Source organism: Gorilla gorilla, chromosome 9 (genome assembly GCF_029281585.2).
Source record: "Gorilla gorilla gorilla isolate KB3781 chromosome 9, NHGRI_mGorGor1-v2.1_pri, whole genome shotgun sequence".
Taxonomy (NCBI): domain Eukaryota; kingdom Metazoa; phylum Chordata; class Mammalia; order Primates; family Hominidae; genus Gorilla; species Gorilla gorilla.
In genome coordinates, this window is record NC_073233.2 from 67356679 (window position 1) to 67380974 (window position 24296).

General features: G+C 41.9%; 1 protein-coding gene across 1 annotated transcript in view; it reads right to left on the minus strand.

Annotated features, from left to right (window-relative positions):
* Window positions 1-24296, minus strand: part of OSBP (oxysterol binding protein) — a 40136-nt gene that overhangs the window by 12097 nt on the left and 3743 nt on the right. Inside the window, exons 2-9 of the mRNA XM_004051253.5 lie at window positions 22620-22828; window positions 20721-20971; window positions 13888-14086; window positions 13531-13633; window positions 13078-13132; window positions 12755-12886; window positions 6267-6512; window positions 5860-5980 (exon numbers count right to left, since the gene is read on the minus strand). Coding sequence (XP_004051301.3) covers window positions 5860-5980; window positions 6267-6512; window positions 12755-12886; window positions 13078-13132; window positions 13531-13633; window positions 13888-14086; window positions 20721-20971; window positions 22620-22828 — 1316 coding nt within the window. The remainder of the gene's footprint in view (window positions 1-5859; window positions 5981-6266; window positions 6513-12754; window positions 12887-13077; window positions 13133-13530; window positions 13634-13887; window positions 14087-20720; window positions 20972-22619; window positions 22829-24296) is intronic.

The following is a 24296-nucleotide window of genomic DNA, read 5'->3' on the forward strand; positions in this document are numbered from 1 at the left end:
GACAGTATGGTAGTTTGCTCAAAAAATTAAGAATATAATTGCCATGTGATCCAGCAATTCCATTTCTGGTATATACTGCAAAGAACTGAAAGCAGGGTCTTAAAGAGATATTTGTTGTTTTTTAAACATTTTTTTTTTCTTAAGACTTTAGGCAAAGCGATGAAAGGGTATTTGTACATCCATGTTCACAGCAGTGTTACTCACAATAGCTAAAACATGGAAGCAATCCAAGAGTCCATCAACAGATGAATGGATAAGCAAAATGTGTACATACACACAACAGGATAAATATTATTCAGCCTTAAAATGAAAGGAAATTCTGACATTTGCTACAACATGGATGAACCTTGATGACATTACGTTAGGTGAAACAAGCCAGTCACAAACAGACAAAAACTATATGATTCCACTTATAGGAGGTAATTAAAGTAGTTAAAATAGAGACAGAAAGTAGAATAGTGGGTTCCAGGGTTTGGGGAGGGAGAATAGAAAATTATTTTTTGGCTGGGTGTGGTGGCTCATGCCTGTAATCCCAGCACTTTGGGAGGCCAAGGCGGATGGATCACTTGAGGTCAGGAGTTCAAGAACAGCCAGGCCAACATGGTGAAACCCCATCTCTACTAAAACAACACAAAAATTAGCCGGGTGTGGAGGCGGGTACCTGTGATCCCAGCTACTCGGGAGGCTGAGGCACAAGAATCGCTTGAACCTGGGAGGTGGAGGTTGCAGTGAGCTGAGATCATGCCACTGCACTCCAGCCTGGGTGACAGAGTGAGACTCGGTCTCAAAAAAAAAAAAAAAAAAAAAAAAAAGAAAATTATTTTTTAATGTATATAGAGTTCCCGTTTTACAAGATTAAGAGTTTTGGAGATGGAGGGTGGTGATGGTTGCACAACATTATGTATTTAATACCACTGACCAGTACACTTAAGAATGGGTAAGGTGCTAAATTTTATGTTATGTGTATTTTACAATTAAAAAATTGGAGGCTGGGTGCAGTGGCTCATGCACTCTGGGAGGCCAAAGCAGGTGGATCACTTGAAGTGAGTAGTTCAAGATCAGCCTGGCCAACATGGAGAAACCCCGTGTCTACTAAAATACAAAAGTCAGCCAGGTGTGGTGGTGCACGCCTGTAGTCCCAGCTACTCAGGAGGCTGAGGCAGGAGAATCAGTTGAACCCGGGAGCGGGAGGTTGCAGTGAACCAAGATCACACCACTGCACTCCAGCCTGGGTGACAGAGCGAGACTCCGTCTGAAAAAAATAAAATAAGTAATAAAAATAAAAAAAAAAGAAACAAAAATTGGAAAAAGGACAAAAAGAAAAATAAGTCATAGAGGCCAGAAGGCAGTGGGATAATATATGCAAAATGCTGAAAGCAAAAGACTGCCAAAGCAATCATTCTTTTTTTTTTTTTTTTTTTTGTAGAGATGGGGGTCTCCCTATGTTGCCTAGGCTGGTATCAGACTCTTGGGCCCAAGTGATCCTCCTGCCTTGGCCTCCCAAAGTGTTGGGATTACAGGCATGAGCCACTGCATCTGTGCCAATAGTCTTAATTAAATGTATCTTTTTGGCCAGGCGTGGTGGTGCCTCACGCCAGTAATCCCAGCACTTTGGGAGGCCAAGGCAGGTGGATCACTTGAGATCAGAAGTTCGAGACCAGCCTGGCCAACATGGTGGAACCCAGTCTCTACTAAAAATATAAAAATTAGCTGGGTGTGGTGGCAGGCACCTGTAATCCCACCTACTTGCAAGGCTGAGGCAGGAGAATCGCATGAGCCTGGGAGGCAGAGGTTGCAATAAGCAGAGATTGCACCACTGCCCTCCAGCCTGGACGACACAGCAAGACTTTGTCTCAAAAAATAAATAAATAAATAAATAAAAATAAATGCACCTTTTTAAACTTCAAGCATATCAGCTAGTTTCTATATCCTAGAACTCGATGAAGAAATTCTTATTTGCACTGGGCATGGTGGCTCACGCCTGTAATCCCAGCACTTTAGGAGGCCAAGGTGGGCGGATCATGAGGTCAGGAGTTTGAGACCAGCCTGGTTGACATGGTGAAATCCTGTCTCTACCAAAAATACAAAAATTAGCTGGGCGCGGTGGCGGGCACCTGTAATCCCAGCTACTCAGGAGGCTGAAGCAGGAGAATCGCTTGAACCCAGGAGGAGGAGGTTGCAGTGAGCCGAGATTGCGCCACTGCACTCTAGCCTGGGTGACAGAGCAAGACTCAGTCTCAAAAAAAAAAAAGAAATTCATATTTGCTCCTTAAAATAGCCTTCATTATTTGGAAACTTCAGTTATATTTTCTAGAAGCATTCTTCTTTCCAAATGTCAAGGGTTCTAATCTTTTTAGCCTATTTTATAGGGAGACTCAAACTCATTGTCACTGCCTCCAAATATCTTTAGGCACTTTCATTGGTATTAGATTTTCTTCAGTCTTGGCTATGACTTTTTCAAAGTGGAGTTAACAGAACCATAATTTTGTACAAAGTTGTCCTGCTACCAAATAACCTTAAAACTACCTTATCTTGTCAGACCTCAGTGAGAATATTGGGCTGATGTCTTCAGTGTCCTTTTTGCACTGTAATTGTAACTGATGGCTTGTAGTCTCTCCTTTTCAGTACAGCCTAGTGATAATGACAGGGGTCCCTGAAGCCAGATTGCCTCAACTCAGATCACATACTAGCTGGTTAAGTTGACCCTGACAACCCAACCTATCTATGCCTAGTTTTCTTTGTTTAAAAAATGGCAATAAAGGTGTCTATCTCATAGAATTATTGTTGGGCCTGAATGAGTTAATACATGAAAAGCACTTATATCAATGGCTGACCCATAATGAGCACTCAACAAATGCTACTTCAATTATCAACATAAAAGTTTGAACGACTTTTCCCTAGATGCCTTACTTTATGCTGAATACACTGGAGCAGTGTATTAAACTGCCAGTCATCTATCTGCTCACTCACTCACAACCCTGTCCATATATTTTTCTTCAGCTATATCTACTGGCTTAACAATAATTTTCTCTCTGAGAATTGAGTGCCATGGCAAATGTAAAAATTTCACTGCATGATTCGCCTTCCAAGCCACTGAGCCAAAAAGTGTTAAATACAGCCATCTCCAGGGCAAATATCTAGAAATTCCATTCTTTAGATTTCTATATTCAGCTTCCTATCACAAAGTCAATTCTTTCTTCAATCTCCCCATGAAGATGGGGATTTTTGTTTTGTTCACTTACATTTCCCAAACACTGAGAACCATGCCCGCCATGTGGCAGATACTCAGTTAAGCAGCTGATATGTGGAGGAACTTAACAGGATCCCGGTGACCCAAATTCTTAAATAACCATAGGAATGTGAATACTATCAAATTATTTTCTTTTTAATTAATTTTGTTTTCCTGTTATTTAACTTATTTTTAAAATGAAGTTTCCCTAGGATAAATGTTTTAACTTTAAAAAATTAGATCTGTAACAAATTACTAAAAATTAGAAAAAAAATTAGATCCACCATCTATACCATGTTCATATATTCATTCCTCAAAGAAACCTAGATTAGTCAAATTATAGAGAAAATGTACAATATTTTATTAGTTAAGTTTATTGTTATCTTTTAGATGAATACTCTTCCTTTGGTATTTGTGAGGGATTGGTTCCGGAACACCCTGCAGATACCACAATTTGGTTAAGTCACTGATATAAAATGGTGCAGAGTATCTGCATCTAACCTGCACATATCCTCTCCCTTGTATACTTTAAATCATCTCTAGATTACTTATAATACATAATACAATATAAATGCTATATAAATAGGTATTATATATTTTTTGGTCTTGTTTTGTATCATTATTTTTTATTATTTTCCCCCTCAGTATTTTCTTTTCCTTTTTTTTTTTGAGAAGGAGTTCTGCTCTTGTCGCCCAGGCTGGAGTGAAATGGCGCGATCTCAACTTACTGCAACCTCCGCCTCCTGGGTTCAAGCAATTCTCCTGCCTCAGCCTCCCGAGTAGCTGGGATTACAGGCATGCACCACCACGCCTGGCTAATTTTTGTATTTTTAGTAGAGACGGGGTTTCACCATGTTGGCCAGGCTGGTCTCAAACTCCTGACCTCAGGTGATCCGCCTGCCTTGGCCTCCCAAAGTGCTAGGATTACAGGCATGAGCCACCACACCCAGCCCCCAGTACTCTCAGTCCAAGGTTGGCTGAATCCATGAATGCAGAATACCCAGGTATGGATGGCTGACTGTACCTAACCACCCATGGAATGAAATATAATTCATCCCTTTAGAGATCCTCAAGGGCCCTCTGAAACTCTTCTCTATGGTGAAACATCACATTGCAATACAGCCACTGACACCCAAATTCTGCAAATAAGATGTTAACATCTCAGGCATTTACTACTCTTAAGCTAATACTTCTGAAATTGTTAGCTGCAAAGACAATTAAGCATGTAGAAGCTTTTTAAAGGTCCTTGGTAAAGATCAAGACTGATGTATCACTTAGTCTCCTTTTCGTTTAGGGACCTTCTGCATATTAACCATGAAATTAGAGGTAACACTGCAATTTCTTTTCTCCCTTTACATATGTTACAAAACATTTATGAACTTTTTTTCTGGCTAATTTCTAGTTTGCACTATGTTTGCTGCATTTGTGTTTCTGAGCAAAGGTGAATTCATTAAAGAAGCAGTCTATATTGCAATATTTAAGAACTGTAGCTATACCTCGTGAAAGACTAGAACCTGGAAATGGAAAGCCACCAGGAGCTCAGGGAGTTATGGTAAGCTCTGTCTCTTGGGAGCTACTTGTTTTCTCTAACTGCTTTGTGCTTTGATCTCTTTTTGTAGAGCAGCTTTTACTCTTCAGTATACACTTGGCCAAACATGGTTGCTCTAGTTCAAGAAAGCATTGAGAAGCTCTACCATACTTTTTGAATAACTGGATTTCTTCTAAGGTATAGGATCTCTAACATTGTATACTAGGATTCCATTCCCAGGACTGATCCTGACACAAAATTAACTTGTAATCCAGTAAGAGTTTTTGTTTTTTGGGTTTTTCCTTTTTTTTTTGAGATAGAGTTTCACTCTACAGTCCAGGCTGGAGTGCAATAGTGCAATCTCAGCTCACTGAAACCTCCGCCTCCCGGGTTCAAGCAATTCTTGTGCCTCAGCCTCCTGAGTAGCTGAGACTACAGGTGTGCACCACCACACCCAGCTAATTTTTTTGTATTCTTAGTAAAGACAGGGTTTCACCATGTTGCCCAGGCTGGTCTTGAACTCCAGAGCTCAGACAATCCGCCTGCCCTGGCCTCCCAAAGTGCTAGGATTACAGGGGTGAGGCACTGTGCCCAGCCTCAAGTAAGATCTTTTTAAAATAAAGTTTCACTGACCTAGAATTCAGCCATTACATAAATGATACCTAACCCATCAGGTGGAGGAAAAGGGAGGAAGGAGAGGAGAAAGTGGAAGGATTAGCTAAGAAACCTAACCTTGCTATCGTGAGTTCTGATTTACAGAGAGAACCTGATTGCTAAAGTAAGGAAGAAAACACCACCAGTTAAGAGACAGAATTTTTTTTTTAATGCATGCTAGAACTTGTGTTCTAAATAGTGCTTCGAGATGCGTTAAATATAGCTAAGAGGATAAAGAATTTAGGACTAGATGGGTCCTTAAAGAGTTTCTAGCCTCCACACTCATTTGATAGCTGAAAAGTTAAATACCTGCCCAAAGCCAGTTAGTGAGGGTCAGTGCTCGAATCAGACCTCCTGTCTCCTGACTCTTGAGCCAGTGACCACCTCCATCGTGCCAGAAAACCTTTCATTCTAGGAGCATTAATTCTGACAAAGATGGTAACCTTACCGAGGGGCATAATGGAGAGGTATTTGCCTCGAAACTTGCTGGTGATTTTGATTTCCTGACGCAATGTCCAGCCATTTTTGGACTCAGCATGGTGCGCAGCAGCAGGGGGATGATGACTCACCTTGAAGAAATCAGGTTCAAATTAAGACGGCAGAAAAGAGAAGAAAAAGATACTGCCTATAAATTGGTGAGAAACACCCAAAATTCACACTTGACGTTTTTACACCCACAACAGTAGGTGAATCCCAGAACCTCCAGGGTCTCCAATGCTGAAGTTCTGAAGAAAAAGAATAAAAGCTGGGATGACAGGGACTAGAATTTCTGCAAACATAAGACCCAGGGGATTAACCAAAAAATCATCTCTTTCTTCAGAAAGGAAATGCGTTATGGTCCTGAGGCTCCTTTACCTGCTCACAGAGAGATCGGTACCCATTCTCCTCTAATCGGTCCAGCTCAAAGGTCTCCCCAAGCAGTGGGTTGAATGGCTTACTGGTGCGGAAGACAGTAGTGGAGTAGGAGGACACGGTGAAAGCTGCAACATAACAGAGCTGTTCTAGAGAATTCTCACATTTTGCAGCTCGGTCTAACAGCTCATGGTATTCCAGATCTTCAGTAAGGCGCTGAAGCATGGACAAGGGCTCATTAAAGTTTACCTGTAAGGAAAAGAACAGATATAAAAACTATGCTCACTCATCTATAAGAGACAGTTTAATTTTTTTGCAGTTTAGGAAATAAATCACTGGGAAAAGAGGGCTTTACTCAGTAGAGCAGCTCTAATATTTAACCCGCAAACAACCCATTCTCCTTGTCAACTGTTCATGTCTGTGAGTGGCAGAAATCACTGTTTTCATTTCACTAACTGTAAGCTCTTTGAGATGGGAACCATGCCTCTTCTGTTGAGTGCTACATACCCAAGATCCATCAGTGACTGGCTCACAGAAGACTATCATCAAATAGGTGTTGGATGAATAAGTTTTTTAAAAAAGAAATGCAATGTATTTTAGCACAAGTATACCCAGAGAGGAAATCAGGTATTTAAAATTCTTGGAGAATGAAAGAAACAGTAGTAAATTATAAGTACAGCTATATCCTGACTAGTTATAAAAGTTAGTTTCCACCCTGGATAAAACAATTGCTAAATCTCAGTTCAGTTCTGCATCAGGCCAGGATTCTGATTTCTCCTCTGAGGCTGGATAATTGTGTTTCTGGGAGTGAAGTGCTCATGATGGGGGTTGAGAGGGGGCTGTGCATGCTCTTACCTTTCTAATTCTGAAGCCAGCTTAAGGCGACCAAGTACTGGATAAAGCAAGCATGGGTGTGTTTATGTGTGTGTGACAGGAATTGGGGGCTTCTGTTGGGGGAGATGTTCATTTATTCACTTACTCATTCCACAAATATTTATTGAGTACCCATGTGTGCCAGATCCTATGCTACCCACTGGATAGAGAGAAGTGAACAAGAGAAGCTGACTTTTTTGGGGAGTGGAGGGGTAGGGAGTGAGAAACATTGTTCATGCTCCCCACCCATCTACTCCCTAAAAAAGTCAGCTTCAAAATTAACTTTGAAATTTTAAATGATTTTACTATGTAGAAATTCACTATAAAACAAGTCAGGTTCCCAAGTTAGTCCATAAAGCTTATTTAATTAACAATATAGATGAACAAGTCTAAATATTATTAGCCTGAGTCCTAAGTCCAGAGAACAAAAGAAGAAAGAAAAAATTCCCTTTTTAGTGAATGGTTCTGGCCTTAAGCAACGCTTTACTTAAACAAACAAAAAAAACACAACACTTTTCTTTCTGATGTTCCATCTCTTTTCGCATTTTTGTTCACCCTTCTACCCACCAATCTCTGAGCTACATATTACCCTAATATTTGCTATCCCCCCACCCCCCGCTCAATCATGAAATTAATATCGTATAATTTTTAACTGTAAAAAAACTTTGAAAACAAAGTATCAAGGAAAAAATTTTCTTGAAATGAGATCACCACTATTAACATTTTCAGTTTGTTTCTATACATTCATACATTTTTAAAAGTAATAAACTTGGCCACGTGTGGTGGCTCATGCTTACAATCCTAGCACTTTGGGAGGCTGAGGCAAGTGGATTGCTTGTGCTCAGCAGTTTGAGACCAGCCTGGGAAACATGGCAAAACCCCATCTCTATAAAAAAAAAACACAAAAATTAGCAGGGTGTGGTGGTGTGCACCTGTAGTCTCAGTTACTTGGGAGGCTGAGGTGGGATGATGGCTTGAGCCCAGGAAGCAGAGGTTGCAGTGAGCCAAGATCATGCCACTGCACTCCAGCCTGGGCAACAGAGCGAGACCCTGTCTAAAAATAAATAAATAAATAAATAAATAAATAAATAAATAAATAAATAAATAAAATTCATAAACTAGAGCCTGCTTTTTCTCTGAGAAATATCCCAAATGTTTCTCTGTGAACATTTTCCAGTGAACACAGAGCCACAGGGCCAACAACACTCATCCTTTGAGAAATAGGACCCACCAAAACAGTGTGCCATACCCCAGAGCCCTCTTCCCTACACTGAGAGACAAGCAGTATGATGACACAAATGCACACTGAGGGGTGGCGCGCTGCAAAAGCCCTAATCCCCGATTCTTTTTAAAGAGGGCACTTATTAACTACACCCAATAAAATCTGTCCGTGGCAGAATTTAGACAATACGAAGTAACATTTCCATACATTTTGGGAAAACTGGGGACAGGCAGTGTACTCCACTGGTGGTACTAGACATACCAGCAGTGCATGGGACTAGAATCAGCACATTGCTATCACTGCTTTTCACACACACACAGCCTTGTCCATCAACAACCAGTTTCTCCAAAAGTGCCAAGCTTCTTATAATGGTCATTTTATTACTCAAAAGCCAAACAGGGAAACAAATGAGTCTGAGTATTTAAAGTAGAAGGAAGCAGGGAGCTACACAGCTGATGAAAAATTGGGCAGCCAAAAAAAAAAAGACAACCCAGAGATTAGCAGCAGCAGGAAGCCATAACCATTGGTAGGGTGGAGAGATGGGGAGAAGCAGCAGTATTACTACAGCCCAGAGGTGGGGGTCCAAGAGAGGAGGATCAGGAGAATGTAAAACATCAAGGCAGGGGAGGCCTCTCCAGTGAAAACTAGAGCCACGTAGGTGCGCCAGAGCACCACTCAAGAGGGCATAGAGGGAGAGACTTCCCACGGCTATAACCTCCTACTGGTATCTTGCATTAGTGAAGCCCAGCCAGACTCCAGTAGCCACGGAAGCCTGAAAAAACACTTCCTAGAGGGATTAGTTTTCCTGTGTCACAGCCTAGAGTAGGGGAAGGGTGAGGACTTGATCTGCGGGCAAACAGGTACAGGATTGTACATTCTTAAAGGCAAGATCAACAAGGAACTAATGGTGAAGGAGGACAGAGAAGTCACCTAGACCCAGAAGCTAATTCTTTTTTTTTTTTTTTTTTTTTTTGAGACGGAGTCTCACTCTGTTGCCCAGGCTAGAGTGCAGTGGCACGATCTTGGCTCACTGCAATCTTCGCCTCCCAGATTCAAGCAATTCTCCTGCCTCAGCCTCCCAAGCAGCTAGGATTACAGACACGTGCCAACATGCCTGGTTAATTTTTATATTTTTAGAGAGATGTTGGCCAGGCTGGTCTCGAACTCCTGACCTCAAGTGATCCGCCTACCTCAGCCTCCCAAAGTGCTGGGATTACAGGTGTGGGCCACCGCGCATGGCACCAGAAGCTGTTTCTAAGCAGGAACTACATTCCTGAGACTGCAATGACATGCCTTTCCAGTCCACTTTCCCACTACTCCCTTCAAGGCACCTAATACTCCAGGCAAGTGGGGTTTCTTTTCAAGCCCCCAATAAACTAATTATTATTTTAGGTTTATCCTAAGGCTACTCATGGCCTTTTCTTATCTGAAGGTCAACCTTTTTTTCTTTTGAGACAGGGTCTTGCTCTCACCCAGGCTGGAGTGCAGTGGTGAGATCATGGCTCACTGCAGCCTCAACCTCCCGGTCTCAAGTGATGCTCCCACCTTAGCCTCCCAAGTAGTTGGGACTACAGGCACACATAACCATGCTGGCTAACTTATTACTATTTTGTTTTGAGAGACAGCCTCGCTTGTCGTCAAGGCTGGAATGTAGTGGCACCATCTCGACTCACTACAACCTCTGCCTCCATGGTTCAAGCCATTCTCATGCCTCAGCATCCTGAGTAGCTGGGGCTACAGGCTCGTGCCACCATGCCCCACTAATTTTTTCTATTTTAGTAGAGACAGGGTTTCATTATGTTGCCTAGGCTGGTCTCGAACTCCTGAGCTCAGACAATCCACCCACCTTGGTCTCCCAAAGTGCTAGGATTACAGGCATGAGCCACTGTGCCCAGCCGAATTTTTTATTATTTGAGAGACAGGGTCTCCCCACGTTGCCCAGACTGGTCTTGAAGTCTTGGGCTCAAGCAGTCCTCCTGCCTCAGTCTCCCAAGTGTTGCGTTGCACCCAGCCCAACACTTCTCTAACAAAAATTCTACATATTTGTACATAAACCTATTTGTTTTCCAAGACCCAGTTAACTAATTACTTCGACATTTGCTAAATGATTTATACACGCCAGGCACAGGGCTAAGCATCAAGATTATAAACACCATCAAGACGTAGCCCCTGATCACAAGGAACGCAGTCTATGAAGAGGCAGAAACCACACATTGGTCCATAGCTTCAAGAGGGTAGGGAGAATGCCTTCTGTATTTTTGTATGCTAAGTAGCTGGCTGTGGACAAAACCTGTAGCCACTCGCCCATCCCCACTATCCATTCTTCCCTTCTTCTACAACTGGTAGAACCCTTAATTTTTCACAAGGCCATGCCATCCAGAACAGAAGTCTTCATTTCTAGCCTTCTCTTCAGCTAACTGTGGCCATATAGCTAAGTTTTAGCCACACAGATTTAAGTGATAGTCATTTATGCAACTTCCAGGAAGCATCTTCTTGGTTTTTTGAGACAGAGTCTAGCTCTGCCACCCAGGCTGGAGTACAGTGGTGCGATCTCAGCTCACTGCAACCTCCGCCTCCTGGGTTCAAGCAATTCTCCTGCATCACCCTCCCGAGTATCTGGGACTAGAGGTGTGCACCACCACACCCGTTTAATTTTTGTATTTTTAGTAGAGACAGAGTTTCACCATTTTGCCCAGGCTGGTCTTGAACTCCTGACCTCAAGTGAAGCACCTGCCTTGGCCTCCCAAAGTGCTGCGATTACACGCATAAGCCACCGCACCCAGCCAGGATGCACCCTTAAATGGTACAGCCTTTCCTCTTTTTCCATTTTCCGGCTAGCTGGAATAAGGCTCTGATGACTCAAGCTGGAGCGGCCACTTTGGGCCTGCGGACTGAGGCCAAAGGCAGCAGAGCCCCAGGACAGAAAGAAGCCTGGCCCTGACACCACAGAGTATGGCACTAGCCCTGGACCAACTACTTCTGGGCATGAACACAATAATGAGTTAAGCCAACATTTGTTTAAGGCAGAGGTTGACAGCTTTTTCTGCAAAGGGCTGGATAGCAAATATTTAGGCTTTGAGGGCCATATCGTCTTTGTCACAACCACTTAACACTGCTGTTGTAGGATGAAAGCAGCTGCAGATGATACGTAAATGAAAGAGCATCATTGTGCTCCTATAAAATGTCATGGATGTTAACAACTGAATTCATCTAATTTTCACATCACAAACTATTATGCTTCTTAGATGGTAGCCAGAGTTGGCCTGAGGGCCTTAGTGTGATGACCCCTGGCTTAAACTGATATATTTTGAATTTTTTTTTTTTTGTCTCCCCAACCCCACAGTTGGCCCCATGAATTTGTTTACTAAATTGAACCTATATCTTCTATACCTAACTGAAAACTAGCGCAACATCAGGCAAATAGTAGGCACCCAGAAAATGCTTGTGAAATGAACAAGCAGTGATACACACTGTTTACACCATCAACAGTGGAACTTGTTGGAACACAAAGGAGAGACATTCCATCCTGACAGGATGCACTGGAGGAGGTTTGCTGAAAAAGACACACTATAGCTGCATCCTCAAGAAACGGGTATTAGCCACAGCAGAAAAAAAGTGGCAAGTGTTGATAGGGAACTGACAAAAGTCTAGGCAGAAAGAGCAATGTGTACAAATGCCCTGAGGGAAAGGACAGGATGCCTGAAGGAAATCCTAATGACTAGAACTTGGGATGCGTGGGGTGGAGCCTCGCCCATGGGGAGGAGTTACCAAGCCCCCTAAGGTATCTGGACTATGATGAAAGCAATGAAGATCCAGTAAAGGATTTTCAGCTGAGGACTGACATGACTACATTTGACATTTTTCAAAAATCACTTTGACAACAGTGTAGACAGACTGGAGGAAGACATGACGGGGCAGGGAGGTCAGCCCAAACACCATCTTTGCCATGGGGATGGTCATCTTTCTGGTTTGAATGAACGATTTTTGCTTCTGTGTTCCCTAAGCCTTTGTCTGTGTCGTACTTTCCATAATACTATCACAGAAAATAATGTTTTCTACCTGTTTTCATGTCTGTCTCTATTTAAACTACATGCTTCTTGAAAACAGAAACTATGATGTATTTCTCTTTGCATGTCCCCAGTGCACCTAGCATAGGAATTTGCTCAAAAATAACTGCTACTGAACATATACATCTGATTCTAGGTGATCTGGGAACATATCAGATCCAGAGCCAAAATTAAAGCAGCTAAATTTATGGAACAGTTTATGATTATAAAGGTAAAAAAGACCATGCCACAAACTGCCGCACAAGTGGGTGGGGCTGTCATATCAGCACTCTTCCCACTGAGGCTTGAGAGGAACTCCTGGCAGCAGCTCCAGTGTGCAAGAATCTTACCGGCATGGGGATCTTAGAGAGTTCTTTTCCAATGCAGTTCTTCATGATGCTCCATAAATTGAGGCTATAGTTTGGCTTGTATGGTATTCTGGTTCTCTTTTCCTTTTTGGTCTCCTCCAGCTGATGCTTGTACTGAGAGCAAAACAAAGCCATTCAACCACCCACAAAGAACAGAAAACCTGGTATTTATAACCTTCCCTTCCCCCGTGCTAAAAAAAAGAAAAAAAAATCAGTTTCTCTTAGCACTTCACAAAAAAAAAAAAAAATCCTTGGGAATCACAACCCACGTCCCTCACCTCTGACATCTCCCATATAAGAATTACCTGTTCATCAAGGCTGATGTCACTGCTGGCTCCACTGATATTGCTGCCAGTACGTCTGTACAGATGGGAAACACAGGAGAATTAGAACAAAGACCAGAACTAGAGTGTGGTCCTGGACATTTCTTTACATAGCAGAATGCCAAGTACACTGTATAAACTTATTGATGGGTGATCAAATGATGACATTTAGAATAGGAATGAATTTAAATATCTCTGGAGAATCTGTTTACGTAAAAAAGCTGACATTTTTTCACTTACTTAAGAAAAAGGGCCCATTCTACAAACAGATCTTGAGACCAAAAAAAAAAAAAAAAGGGAAAAGGGCTCAGATTCAATATTGACAATTATAATACTCTCACTGAAATGTTTTTAACCTTTTGATGGTTAAAATATGATGGTAAAATACGATGGTGAAGATATGTTTATTTTCTTCAACAATCAAGGATAACTCACTTGTGGCCCAAATTTTCAGGCATGGTGATGATCTCAGGTGCATCAAAAAATTCATTTTCATCATCTTCATCGCTCATGTCCCCTTTGCCAGAGCAGCACTGATCTACAAGAAGAAAAGCCCCATTTGTTGACTTTGGTTATTTTTACCAAATGTCTGATATAGCAAGTTCTTTTAAATACTAACCACAAACACAGCAAAAAATGGTAGAAAGCAGTGGAAAATCCAGAATAAATCAATGGGTTCCAATTCCATTTCACATGACTCACTGACTGTGGAGAGTTTGGAGTTCTCCTATCAACTGCAGAAAACCATCTGGCTCACCTTAGACCAGGCTACCTGAGAGCTAAGTGTCTTACCTTTACCAGAACCCACATTGCCAGGAATGTTTGCTGGCAGCACCGTGGCTCCTCGGAAGGCCCTCTCCAGGTGATTATGCTGCTTCGCCAGCTGCTCGAGGGTTTCTTCCAGTCGGATACGCTGGTCTCTTTCATACTGTAGTGACTTTTGCCATTTTTTACTATGGGTTTGGGCTAACATGAGGAAATCTCTGCAGGCCTGTATGGAGAAAGCGTTGACAGTGTCACCTCAACTAGTCAGAGTTTCCCCTCAGGCTTCTGCAAGCCCATTGAGTAACCTTATTCTGGGAACTTTTAACTGGCAAATTACAATGAAAGACTTTCCCTTTTATGCCAAGGTATCAGGGACAGCTAGCTCCATGCTGAAATCAAGGTCAAACCCAGAAAAAAAGTAAATATGGTTGTCATGGTTCTTTTACACTTTCCTGGTCATGAGAACCAAACAAAGGCCAAGTGAGCAGTAAACCTAGACGAAGTATTTGTGGCAACATCAAAAAGAGCAGGTATGTGAACTGCGCCAAAAGTAGAGAACTGCTGACTGAAAGAAGGATGAGAGCACACACAGGATAACTGCTTTCAACAAATTCTTGACTAAACTCAAGTAACTGAAAGCTAAGGACTTCAGACACTGAGAACAGAGAATCTACACTGAGGTAGACCAAGTATGGGGAAACTCATTTGGTTTTTATTTTGGTCACTAAGAGAAACAACTGACCTTAAAAATTAGGAGCCTTCAGTGTGCAGGAAGAAGGGTTAAAAAGAAAAATATTAGAAGCCTACTTGAAAAATCAAAGAAGAGATTTAGAGAAAAAACCCACAAATATGATTATATCAAGTCCCTCCACTGGCTCCCCACTAACATGAGGATCAAATACTAACTACTGATTATGAACATAAAGAGACCTTCATAATACGGCCATCACCTGCCTTGTATTCTCCTCGCCAGGCATGTGTACTTAGCACTGCATCCTACAATGCAGCCACACTGAACTGCTCACCATTTCTTGCACACAGATTTCTGGCACAGGCTGGAGTAGAGTGCAGATCACAGCTCACTGCAGCCTCAACCTCGTCGGGCTCAGGTGATCCTCCTACCTTAGCCCCGCTGAGCAGTTGGGACTACAGTTATGTACCACCATGGCCGACTAATTTTTGTATTTTGTAGAGATGGGATTTTGCCTTGTTACCCAGACTGGTATCGAACTCACGGACTCAAGTGATCTACCCATCTCAGCCTCCCAAAGTGTTGGGATTACAGGCATGAGCCACCGTGCCCAGTCGTGGACACAGATTTCTTTCAGGCCTACGTACCTCAGCATATGCTATTCACTCTACCTAGAATGTCCATCCCTATCCCCTGTTTCTAAGAAAGGGCAAATCTTTCTTTAAGATCTATGGCAAATGCTACTTTGTGACATCTCCCCACCAGTCTCATAAGCAGCCAGTCTCTTCTCTACATTTCCATTGCATTTTGCACAAACTTCTATTTTACACATGCACAGCAGTATCGTGACTGATTTTCTATCTCTCCAGATGGATCACATGCAATTTAAAAACACATTTTTGAGCTTATTCATATATAGATCTCCAGCTCCTAATTTAGTTGCTCTGTACATAATAGGGATCTGATAAAGTTTGCTTAATAAATAAATAAAGGAAGGAGGCAAGCAACGTAAGCTTAAAAATCTATTCCCTGTTACAGAGAAGCTAAAAGGTAAACAGGATATTTACTCCCATGGTTTCAACCACTGCCTATAGGCTAATGGCTACTAAATCACTAATTCTAGCCCAGCACTTACTGAGATTCAGAATAGAATATCCAACTCCCTATTCAATGGCTCAAAGTAACTTCAAAATTAATGCATCCCAAAGTGAACTCATCACCTTCAGTTTTTTTTTTTTTTTTTTGAGATATGTCCTTGCTCTGTCACCCAGGTTGGAGTGCAGTGGCACAATCATGGCTCACTGCAGCCTCAACCTCCCAAGTTCAAGTGATCCTCCTACCTGAGCCTCACAAGTAGCTGGGACTACAGGCATGAGCCACAATGCCCAGCTAATTTTTGTAGTTAATATAGAGGTGGGATTCTGCCATGTTGCTCAGGCTAATCTTTCAACTCCCAGGCTCAAGTGATCCACACCTGGGACTACAGGTGTGAGGCACCACACCCAGCCTCATCAGTTTCCTATGTTGTCTCTGCTTTTCCCTTTGATGTTCCCCAATCCAACTTTCAGGGCCCTCCCAGTTGTCCAAGCCAGAAAATTAAGGGGCATCCTTCTCTTACTTTTGCTTCCTTCCTCACAGCCAGTTATCAAGTCCTATTGATTCTTCTTTAATATTTTAAAAATCTGTGCATGTCTTTCCGTCCTCCATACTCAGAAACAGTACAGAGTGCATACTCTGGAGTTGGACCGGTGGGGCTCAAATCACAGATCCATCCCACTAACTAGCTGTACAAATAAGGGTAAGTTATTTAACCTCTCTGTGCCTCATCTTCCTTTTCCATAAACAAATAGTAACAATAGAGTAACTACCTCAAAGAGTTGTTGTTTTACATGTAAGCACTTAGAACCACATTAGGCTCACAATATACATTCAATAAAGTGTTAGTTATTATAATTATAAGCTGGGCATGGTAGCTCACGTATGTAAAACACTTTGGAAGGCCAAGACAGAAGGAGTACCTGAGACCAGGAGTTTGAGATCAGCCTGGACAACATACAAGACCCCATCAAAAAAAGATATAAAAATTTAAAAAAGAGGCTGGGTATAGTGGCTTACACCTTTAATCCCAGCACGTTGGGAGGCCGAGGCAGGCAAACCACCTGAGGTTAGGTGTCCGAGACCAGCCTGGCCAACACAGTGAAACCCCATCTCTATTAAAAATACAAAAATTACCCAGGCATGGTGATTGTGCGCCTGTAGTCCCAGCTACTTGGGAGGATGAGGTAGAAGAATTGCTTGAACCCAAGAGGCAGAGGTTACAGTGAACCAAGATTGTGCACTGCACTCCAGCCTGGGTGACAAAGCAACACTCTGTCTCAAAAAAAAGGTTGAGTGTAGCAGCTCTGCCCGTAGTCCCAGCTACTCAGAAGGCTGAAGAGTGAGACTCACTTGAGCCTGGGTGCTCAAGGCTGCAGTGAGCTATGATGGTGCCACTGCACTCCAGCCTGGGCGAGAGAGCAATACTCTGTCTCTAAAAAAAAAAAGAAAAGAAAAAGGCTGAGCACAGTGGCTCATGTCTGTAATCCCAGCACTTTGGGAGGCCTAGGCAGGTGGATCACAAGGTCAGGAGTTCAAGACCAGCCTGGCCAAGATGGTGAAACCCCATCTCCACTAAAAACACAAAAAATTAGTCGGGTGTGGTAGTGTGCACCTGTAGTCCCAGCTACTTGGGAGGCTGAGGCAGAAGAACTGCTTGAACCCGGGAGACGGAGGTTACAGTGAGCTGAGATCACACTATTGCACTCCAGCCTGGGTGACAAAGCGAGACTCCGTCTCAAAAAAAAAGAAAAAAATTATGACTGCATCAAAATTGGTCTCATCTTCTAATCCACTACTACCAAGCTTAGTTGGTATGATCTGCACCCCTTTCTCTCCCCCACAATTAACTCCTCCCAAGCCTCATGCTAGCTACTTCCTTGCTCGACTAACAGTCAATTACCAGCAGTTCCCAGACTTTGGGGAAAGGGATAGATCTGAATATCCCATACCACTACCTGGATCAAAGCTTCTCCCTCATTCCCTTTTATTTCATTTATTTATTTATTTATTTATTTATTTTTGAGACAGAGTCTCGCTCTGTCACCCAGGCTACAGAGTGCAGTGCTACGATCTCAGCTCACTGCAACCTCCGCCTCCTGGGTTCAAGTGATTCTCATGCCTCAGTCACCATGTCTGGCTAATTTTTTTATTTCTTTTAGTAGAGATGGGGGTTTCACCATGTTGGCCAGGCTGGTCTCGAACTCCTGACCTCAAGTGATCCACTCGACTCGGCCTCACAAAGTGCTGGGATTACAGGTGTGAGGTACCATGGCTGGCCTCATTCCCTTTTAGTAATACTGACTGTAATTAAAATTTGCCAGAGACAATCATATGTCAGGCACTTTGCCGAGCACTTCACATCAATTATCTGACAAAAGCCTTTCAACAAGCCTTTGAAGTATCTGCTAGTATCATTACCATTTACAGATAAGGAATTGATGTCACAGAGGATGCAGGTTGCCCCAAGTTATACACATAGGTCATAGAGGCAGTTGGACGGGATGCAGGTTGCCTCAAGTTACAGAGATAGGTCATGGAGGCAGTTGGACTCCAGGTCCCAAGCTCTAGCTTGCCTTTCTTCATAGGAGGACTCTCACTGCTCCTTCAGAATTTAGTTGAGGAAATTAGAGAAATTTCCTAGTCTGAGCCAAATACTTCCAAAGTGCTATACCATAGCAGCCTGTGCTCATTTCTATCAAGTCACTCAACATAGTCCATAATGATCCCTTTAATTCTCTATCCCTCACTAAATAGTGATCTTCCTGAAGACACGGACCATATCTGCCCTCAGCAATATCCACTAGCACAGTTCGTGGAACACAGCTCCTGCTCAATAGATGGCAGATGAATATACTAAAAGTGTCAAATTTAATTCTCTGATCAGATTCACTTTGACAGTTAGAAAAGCTCTATCCTAAGCAGTCAAGAAACTGAAACGGCCATAAAAAAAACAGTATCATGTCCTTTGCAGCAACATGAATGCAACTGGAGGCCAATATCCTACTGAATTAATGCAGACACAGAAAAAAAAAAACACATCTTCTCACTTATAAGTGGGAGCTAAACATTGGGTACACACCAACACAAAGACAGAAACAATAAACACTAGGGATTCCAAAAGTGGGGAGGAAGAGAACCAAAGGTTGAAAAACTACCTGTTGCGTACTACGTTCACTACTTGGGCAATGGGATAATTAGAAGCCCAAACCTCAGCATCACGCAGTATACCTATGTAACAAACCTGCACATGTGCCCCTTGAATCAAAAATTAAATTAATTTTTAAAGAAGTAATTGAGTGAAACATATTTTTCCTTTGATATAACTTTGCCCGTTTAGAGCTGTGATGCTCTAGCATGTTAATTTTTAACATGTGTATTATACTTAAGGCCTTGCTAGTATCATACTAAAAGGTACAAAGGAAACAACACAGGGATAAAAAAATGTATTTTAAGCAATAACTGGCTAGGAAAAGGGCACAGGCAGTGCAGCAAGAGAGTAAAGAATGAAAACAGAACTCATCTCTGACTTCCAGGAGATCATTCCCTTTAACACAAACTCTGGACACTTAGAACTTAGGGAAGAATTTCCCCAAGGAACAAAGATGAGTACATTTTCAAGAGAAAAATTGAAACTAAAGGTTTAGGTTTATAAAGGGATGCTTTACTTAGCAAAATTTTTACATCAAGGTAAAAAAAAAAATTATGGATTGGGGTGTTCATCTGATTTGGATAAAAGGTGGCATTCACTCTCAGGAGACCATTGTGCCGAATTGTTTTATTTAAAAAATATACGTATTTACTATTTAATTGACTGTATGACTTAATGAGGTTTTCCTGATCACAAGGGGACTGGAAAACCAGGCACACAGTCTCCAGGAATACACGACCTGACATCAGAAACACAAGCACCCTGACTGGCTGACTGGTCAGTCCTAGGAGATAATCTTCCTGCAGTCCCTAAGTGGAGAATGTAATTTGTCTTTTTACTTTGTGTGAATCACAGCACTGAAGGCAGTGTTAAACACATCAGAAAAATGATGTTAAAATAAAGGTTATCCAACTATCTATTAAGTAAGAAAGGGGTTAAATGAGAAAAACGATACTTTCCCATGGTCATGGGAAAGTCTGGCACTAGAGAGGTAATTTCATCCCATTTAATTAGGAAAAAAAAATCTACCCTACATAATTTCTCACAGAGTACTCTTCTCACTTATGAAATGCCTTTGAATGTTTTTATGCAGAAGGTAACTAAAACAACCTGCCAGGCAAGAATCAGTAGAGGAAAAGCAGCACTGTTTAAACCATGTATTCATTTCATACGTATCAATACATCGGTAATGCCATGGGTGCTCTGTTTACTCAGAGTCTTGCACCCAAGCAACTAAAATGTTCTGCAAACCAACAACAGCCACCCAAGTTAGGAGTCATAAGGAGGCTGAAGTTTTACCACTCTTTTTAAAGAAAAGTGCCCAAAGTTGAATATTTTGTCTTATCACCAAAATTATCCTCGAATTCAAGGACTAAAGATGGGAATAACTAGTACTATAAGGTTCTCACTAGTACCTGATCTAGCCTCCACTTACCACCCTTTATGCCTGAATGCGTTAGTAAAGTAAGGAGATGACTCCAACTTAAAGCTCAAAGAACATGACAATGGAAGGGACTCAGGGAGATCTTTTAGTTCCAACAGATGAAATGTGACAAAAATAAATAAATAAATAAATACATACATACATACATAAATAAAATCACGACCTAGAGAAATTAAGGGGCTCAGCTAATACTGATCAGATGTCCTAGTGGTTGTAGAGCAGTCAGTGAAGGAACCCTGGACTCCTGATTCCCAGCTGCAGCAAAGACCTCCTGATCACTTGAGCAGAGCATGAAAGTCATTCAATCTGTACAGCCTGTTCTATTTCATGCAGTAAACAATGTAACTTAAAGCCCTTGAGCAGTGAAGCAGACCCTAATGTTCTGTGCTTTATCAATTACAATTTTTAGGCATTTGGGGAGAATTATGTTTCAAAGAGGGAATGAATCAAAAAGCAACACAGACACCATCTGCACTCACGTTGATCATGGCATTGGATGTTATCCTAAAGAGTGTGGCTCGTTCGTTGACCTGTTTGATCTTTTCATTGCTCTCAGCAGGCAACTTCAGGGACTCCAGCTCACTGAGAGAACGCTGCAGAGCTGTGCCATGCTTAGCTATCAAGTCATTGCACGTGCTCAAGTCCTCTACTTTGCTAGAGAGGGTCCGAAGGGTATTCTGCAGCTCAGTCTTGTCAGTTTGTGAGACAGACTCTTCATCTCCTGATTCATCTGCAGGAATGAAAAGAAAGGTTATATGATTTCAGAACCAGGAGTGAGAGTTGGAACCCTACCTACTCTGTCCAGAAACAAACCAACATTCCTCATGCTGTGTGCATTCTGACTCACTGAAAACTTGCCATTACCAGATGGTTTCTCTATAGTGTGGTCCATAGATCACCTGCACCACAAACACCCCAGGTCCTTCTTAAAGGGGCAGAGTCTCTAGGCCCACCCCTAGAGACTTCGATTTAGCTGGTGTGAGGCAAAGCCCAGGAATCTGCCTTTCTAATAAGCTGCCCAGGTAACTGACACACACTGAAGTTTGAAAACCACTGACCTACAATACAGAATGGAAAAGCTGAAAGGCTTTTGGAATTGGGAATTAATTACTGAGCTCCTTAACTCTAGCTTGATGATTCCTATCTAGTCCAAGCTAACTATTTTTGCAAATCCACTATCATCTGATAGGTGACTGATGGGACCTGTATTAAATGAGTTGAGAATCACAGTCTAGCTCTTTGTAGACAAAGTCCACATCACAAAAAAGGCCATTAATTTGTCTTCTGAAAGAGAGCTCAGAAACTTTATGACTAAAGCCACCATGAAAAGAATGCAAAAACTCACTTTAAATAGCTCTCCAATAATAAGTCAAGTACAGAAGCTATGTTGTACCTCTCACACTCAACACTTTGTAACTGCAAAGTGCTTTTCTAGCAGTGTCACTTCCTTTGGAGGAGCTAACATCGGCACTAAAAGCAAGAAAAAAAAAAAAAAAAAGAGAAAAGACCAGTCCTTTCTGCTAGACAGAGAGACGGGGCCAAAGTCAAAATATAACTTACTACCAAACAATTTACAAACCAGTGAATTCTCCTTTCACTGATGAATGAACATACAGTATGGGAAATGACAGGGGATAAGATAACAAAGTCAGCAGATGACCATCTTGGTCAGTTCTAGGTAAACAAGCTCAGTATGATTAAACTATCAATATATCAGGGGAAAATCGTACCATTTTCCTTGAAGAATAATCAAAACGTAACTTGATTGCTCCTTTTAGTTAACCAATGCAGCAAAATGAAGATTTTTCATAGAAAATATCACATATACAGTTTTTGGCAGTCTACTAAAATTGTTTCAACTTAACTAACAAAGAGTTAAGTAAGAAGGTATCAGGAGAAAAAGCACGAATAGATCCAAATTCTGAGGAATAATATTCCCAAGACTGGCCCACCAATAAAATAATTATTTCTCAAAATTTTAAGGTAGCCAATTAAAAGGCAAAAGAACAACTGTTATGCCTCTAGGACAGAATTTTTCAACCTTGGCCAGATAATTCTTTGTTTTGGCGGCTGTCTGGTATATTATAGGAGGTTCAGCAGCATCCCAGGCCTCTACTCTCTAGATGCCATAGCACCTCCCTCCCTTCAGCTGTGACAACCAAAAATGTCTCCAGACATTGCCAAATGTCCCCTGGGGAGGAGAATCAACCCTGTTTGAGAACCATCACTCCAGCAGAAATACTGCATGAAGATGAGAAGCTTGAGACCTCTAGGAAATAGGTGATAATCAAATGACACAGCATAATGATGACAAACAAAATCTGTGCATAAAAGGGGCAAAAAGAAAGTTCCCCAGGCAGGTGTTCTTTGCTCCTGACCTGACTCTGCCAGCATCTTCACAGCTTTGGCCTTGGCCAGTTCCAGGGCCGTCACCCAGCGCTGCCGCTCAACTTCTGAACTAGCTTTCAGATGGTAGGTCTGAGCACCCCCATTGGAAATGATGAAGTTGCAGGAGTCCTCCACGGTGATGTTGGCTGTGGCGAGGTTGATGGTACCACGGCAGGTATGTCTCATTTCTGCCTTTGATCTGTAATAACAAGACAAAGACAATTTAAACAGAAAGTTGACGGTTTATCCTTTATCACATTCCATTTCTTTTCATAACTCTGAGCTCCCTGAAAATATGATAGTCTTAGGAATCAGCAAGTTCTAGTCCCTCAAACGGGTCCCTAAAATTCAAGAAACAATTAGTGGGGATTTCCTTTCAGAGCCTGTAATTGTTGTTACTGAGTCAGTTTTTTTTTTTTTTTTTTTTTTTTGCTTTGCTGTCCCTGTTACCATTTTCTTTTTAGAAATAGGCTTTACAGGCCGGGCGCCCGTAATCCCAGCACTTTGGGAGGCCGAGGTGGGCAGATCACTGGAGGTCAGGAGTTCCAGACCGGCCTGGCTAACATGGTGAAACCCTGTTTCTACTAAAAATCCAAAAAATTAGCCAGGCGTGCGGGTGTGTGCCTGTAATTCCAGCTACTCAGGAGGCTGAGGCAGGAGAATCGCTTGAACCTGAGAGGCGGAGGTTGCAGTGAGCTGAGATCTCACTATTGCACTCCAGCTTGGGCAACAAGAGCGAAACTCCGTCTCAAAAAAAAAAAAAAAAAAAAAAAGAAAGAAAGAAAGAAATAGGCTATACTGAGGTATAACTACATGCAATGTTAATTTAGCAATTTTAAAGGTACAACTGAATGAGTTTTGACAAATGTACACAAGTGCATAACCACCACCACAATCAAGATGTAGAACATTTCTATCATCTCAGTAAGTTCCCTCATGCCCTTTTGCAGTCAGGAATTATCTTTTACTTAGCAAGTTGTAATTATAAATTGCCCTATAACCTCATGCAACAGTCTCATTTCCTAAGAATAGCTCTATTTTATATATACCAAACCATCTCGCTCCCGACTGTAACTCAGCCCAAATGAGAACTCAGCCCAATGTTACATCGTGCTTAGAGTTATATCGCAGAAGTGTAAAAAAAGCACCCTTAAATGTTTAGAGTATTAAATATTGGCTATGGTTCAAATGATATGAAATAAGAATAACTAGCTTTCTGGGGAAGTAAAAAGGAATCACCAAGTGTTTTAATCTTTCTGGAATATGTTCATTCCTAAGGTCCACCATACTCTACTGGTGGGAACTCCTAAGCCGTCTATTAATAGCTAGGAAAGATTCAGCAGATCTGCTCTCAGAGAACTGGGTGTAAAAATTTTCCCGATCTCTAGTGACTGACAGTTCTATTAATAGACTAACTTTTGAACTTTACAGCATTACTTGGTGACAACAAGCTATAAGACACTTCACATAAAAAACCAAGCTTCACATAAAATATCAAGCTTCTAGCACAATCGAGTGTCTAACACAAACTGTGTCATTTCCCTACCACCCGCTGGTTATGCCCAGGAACCTGCATGTTGAGACTGCACTTTTCCCTGTCCAAATTGGAACACAGAGGTCAAAGTCCTTTGCCAACTGCCACAGTACAAAGCAGAGCCATTTCCCTT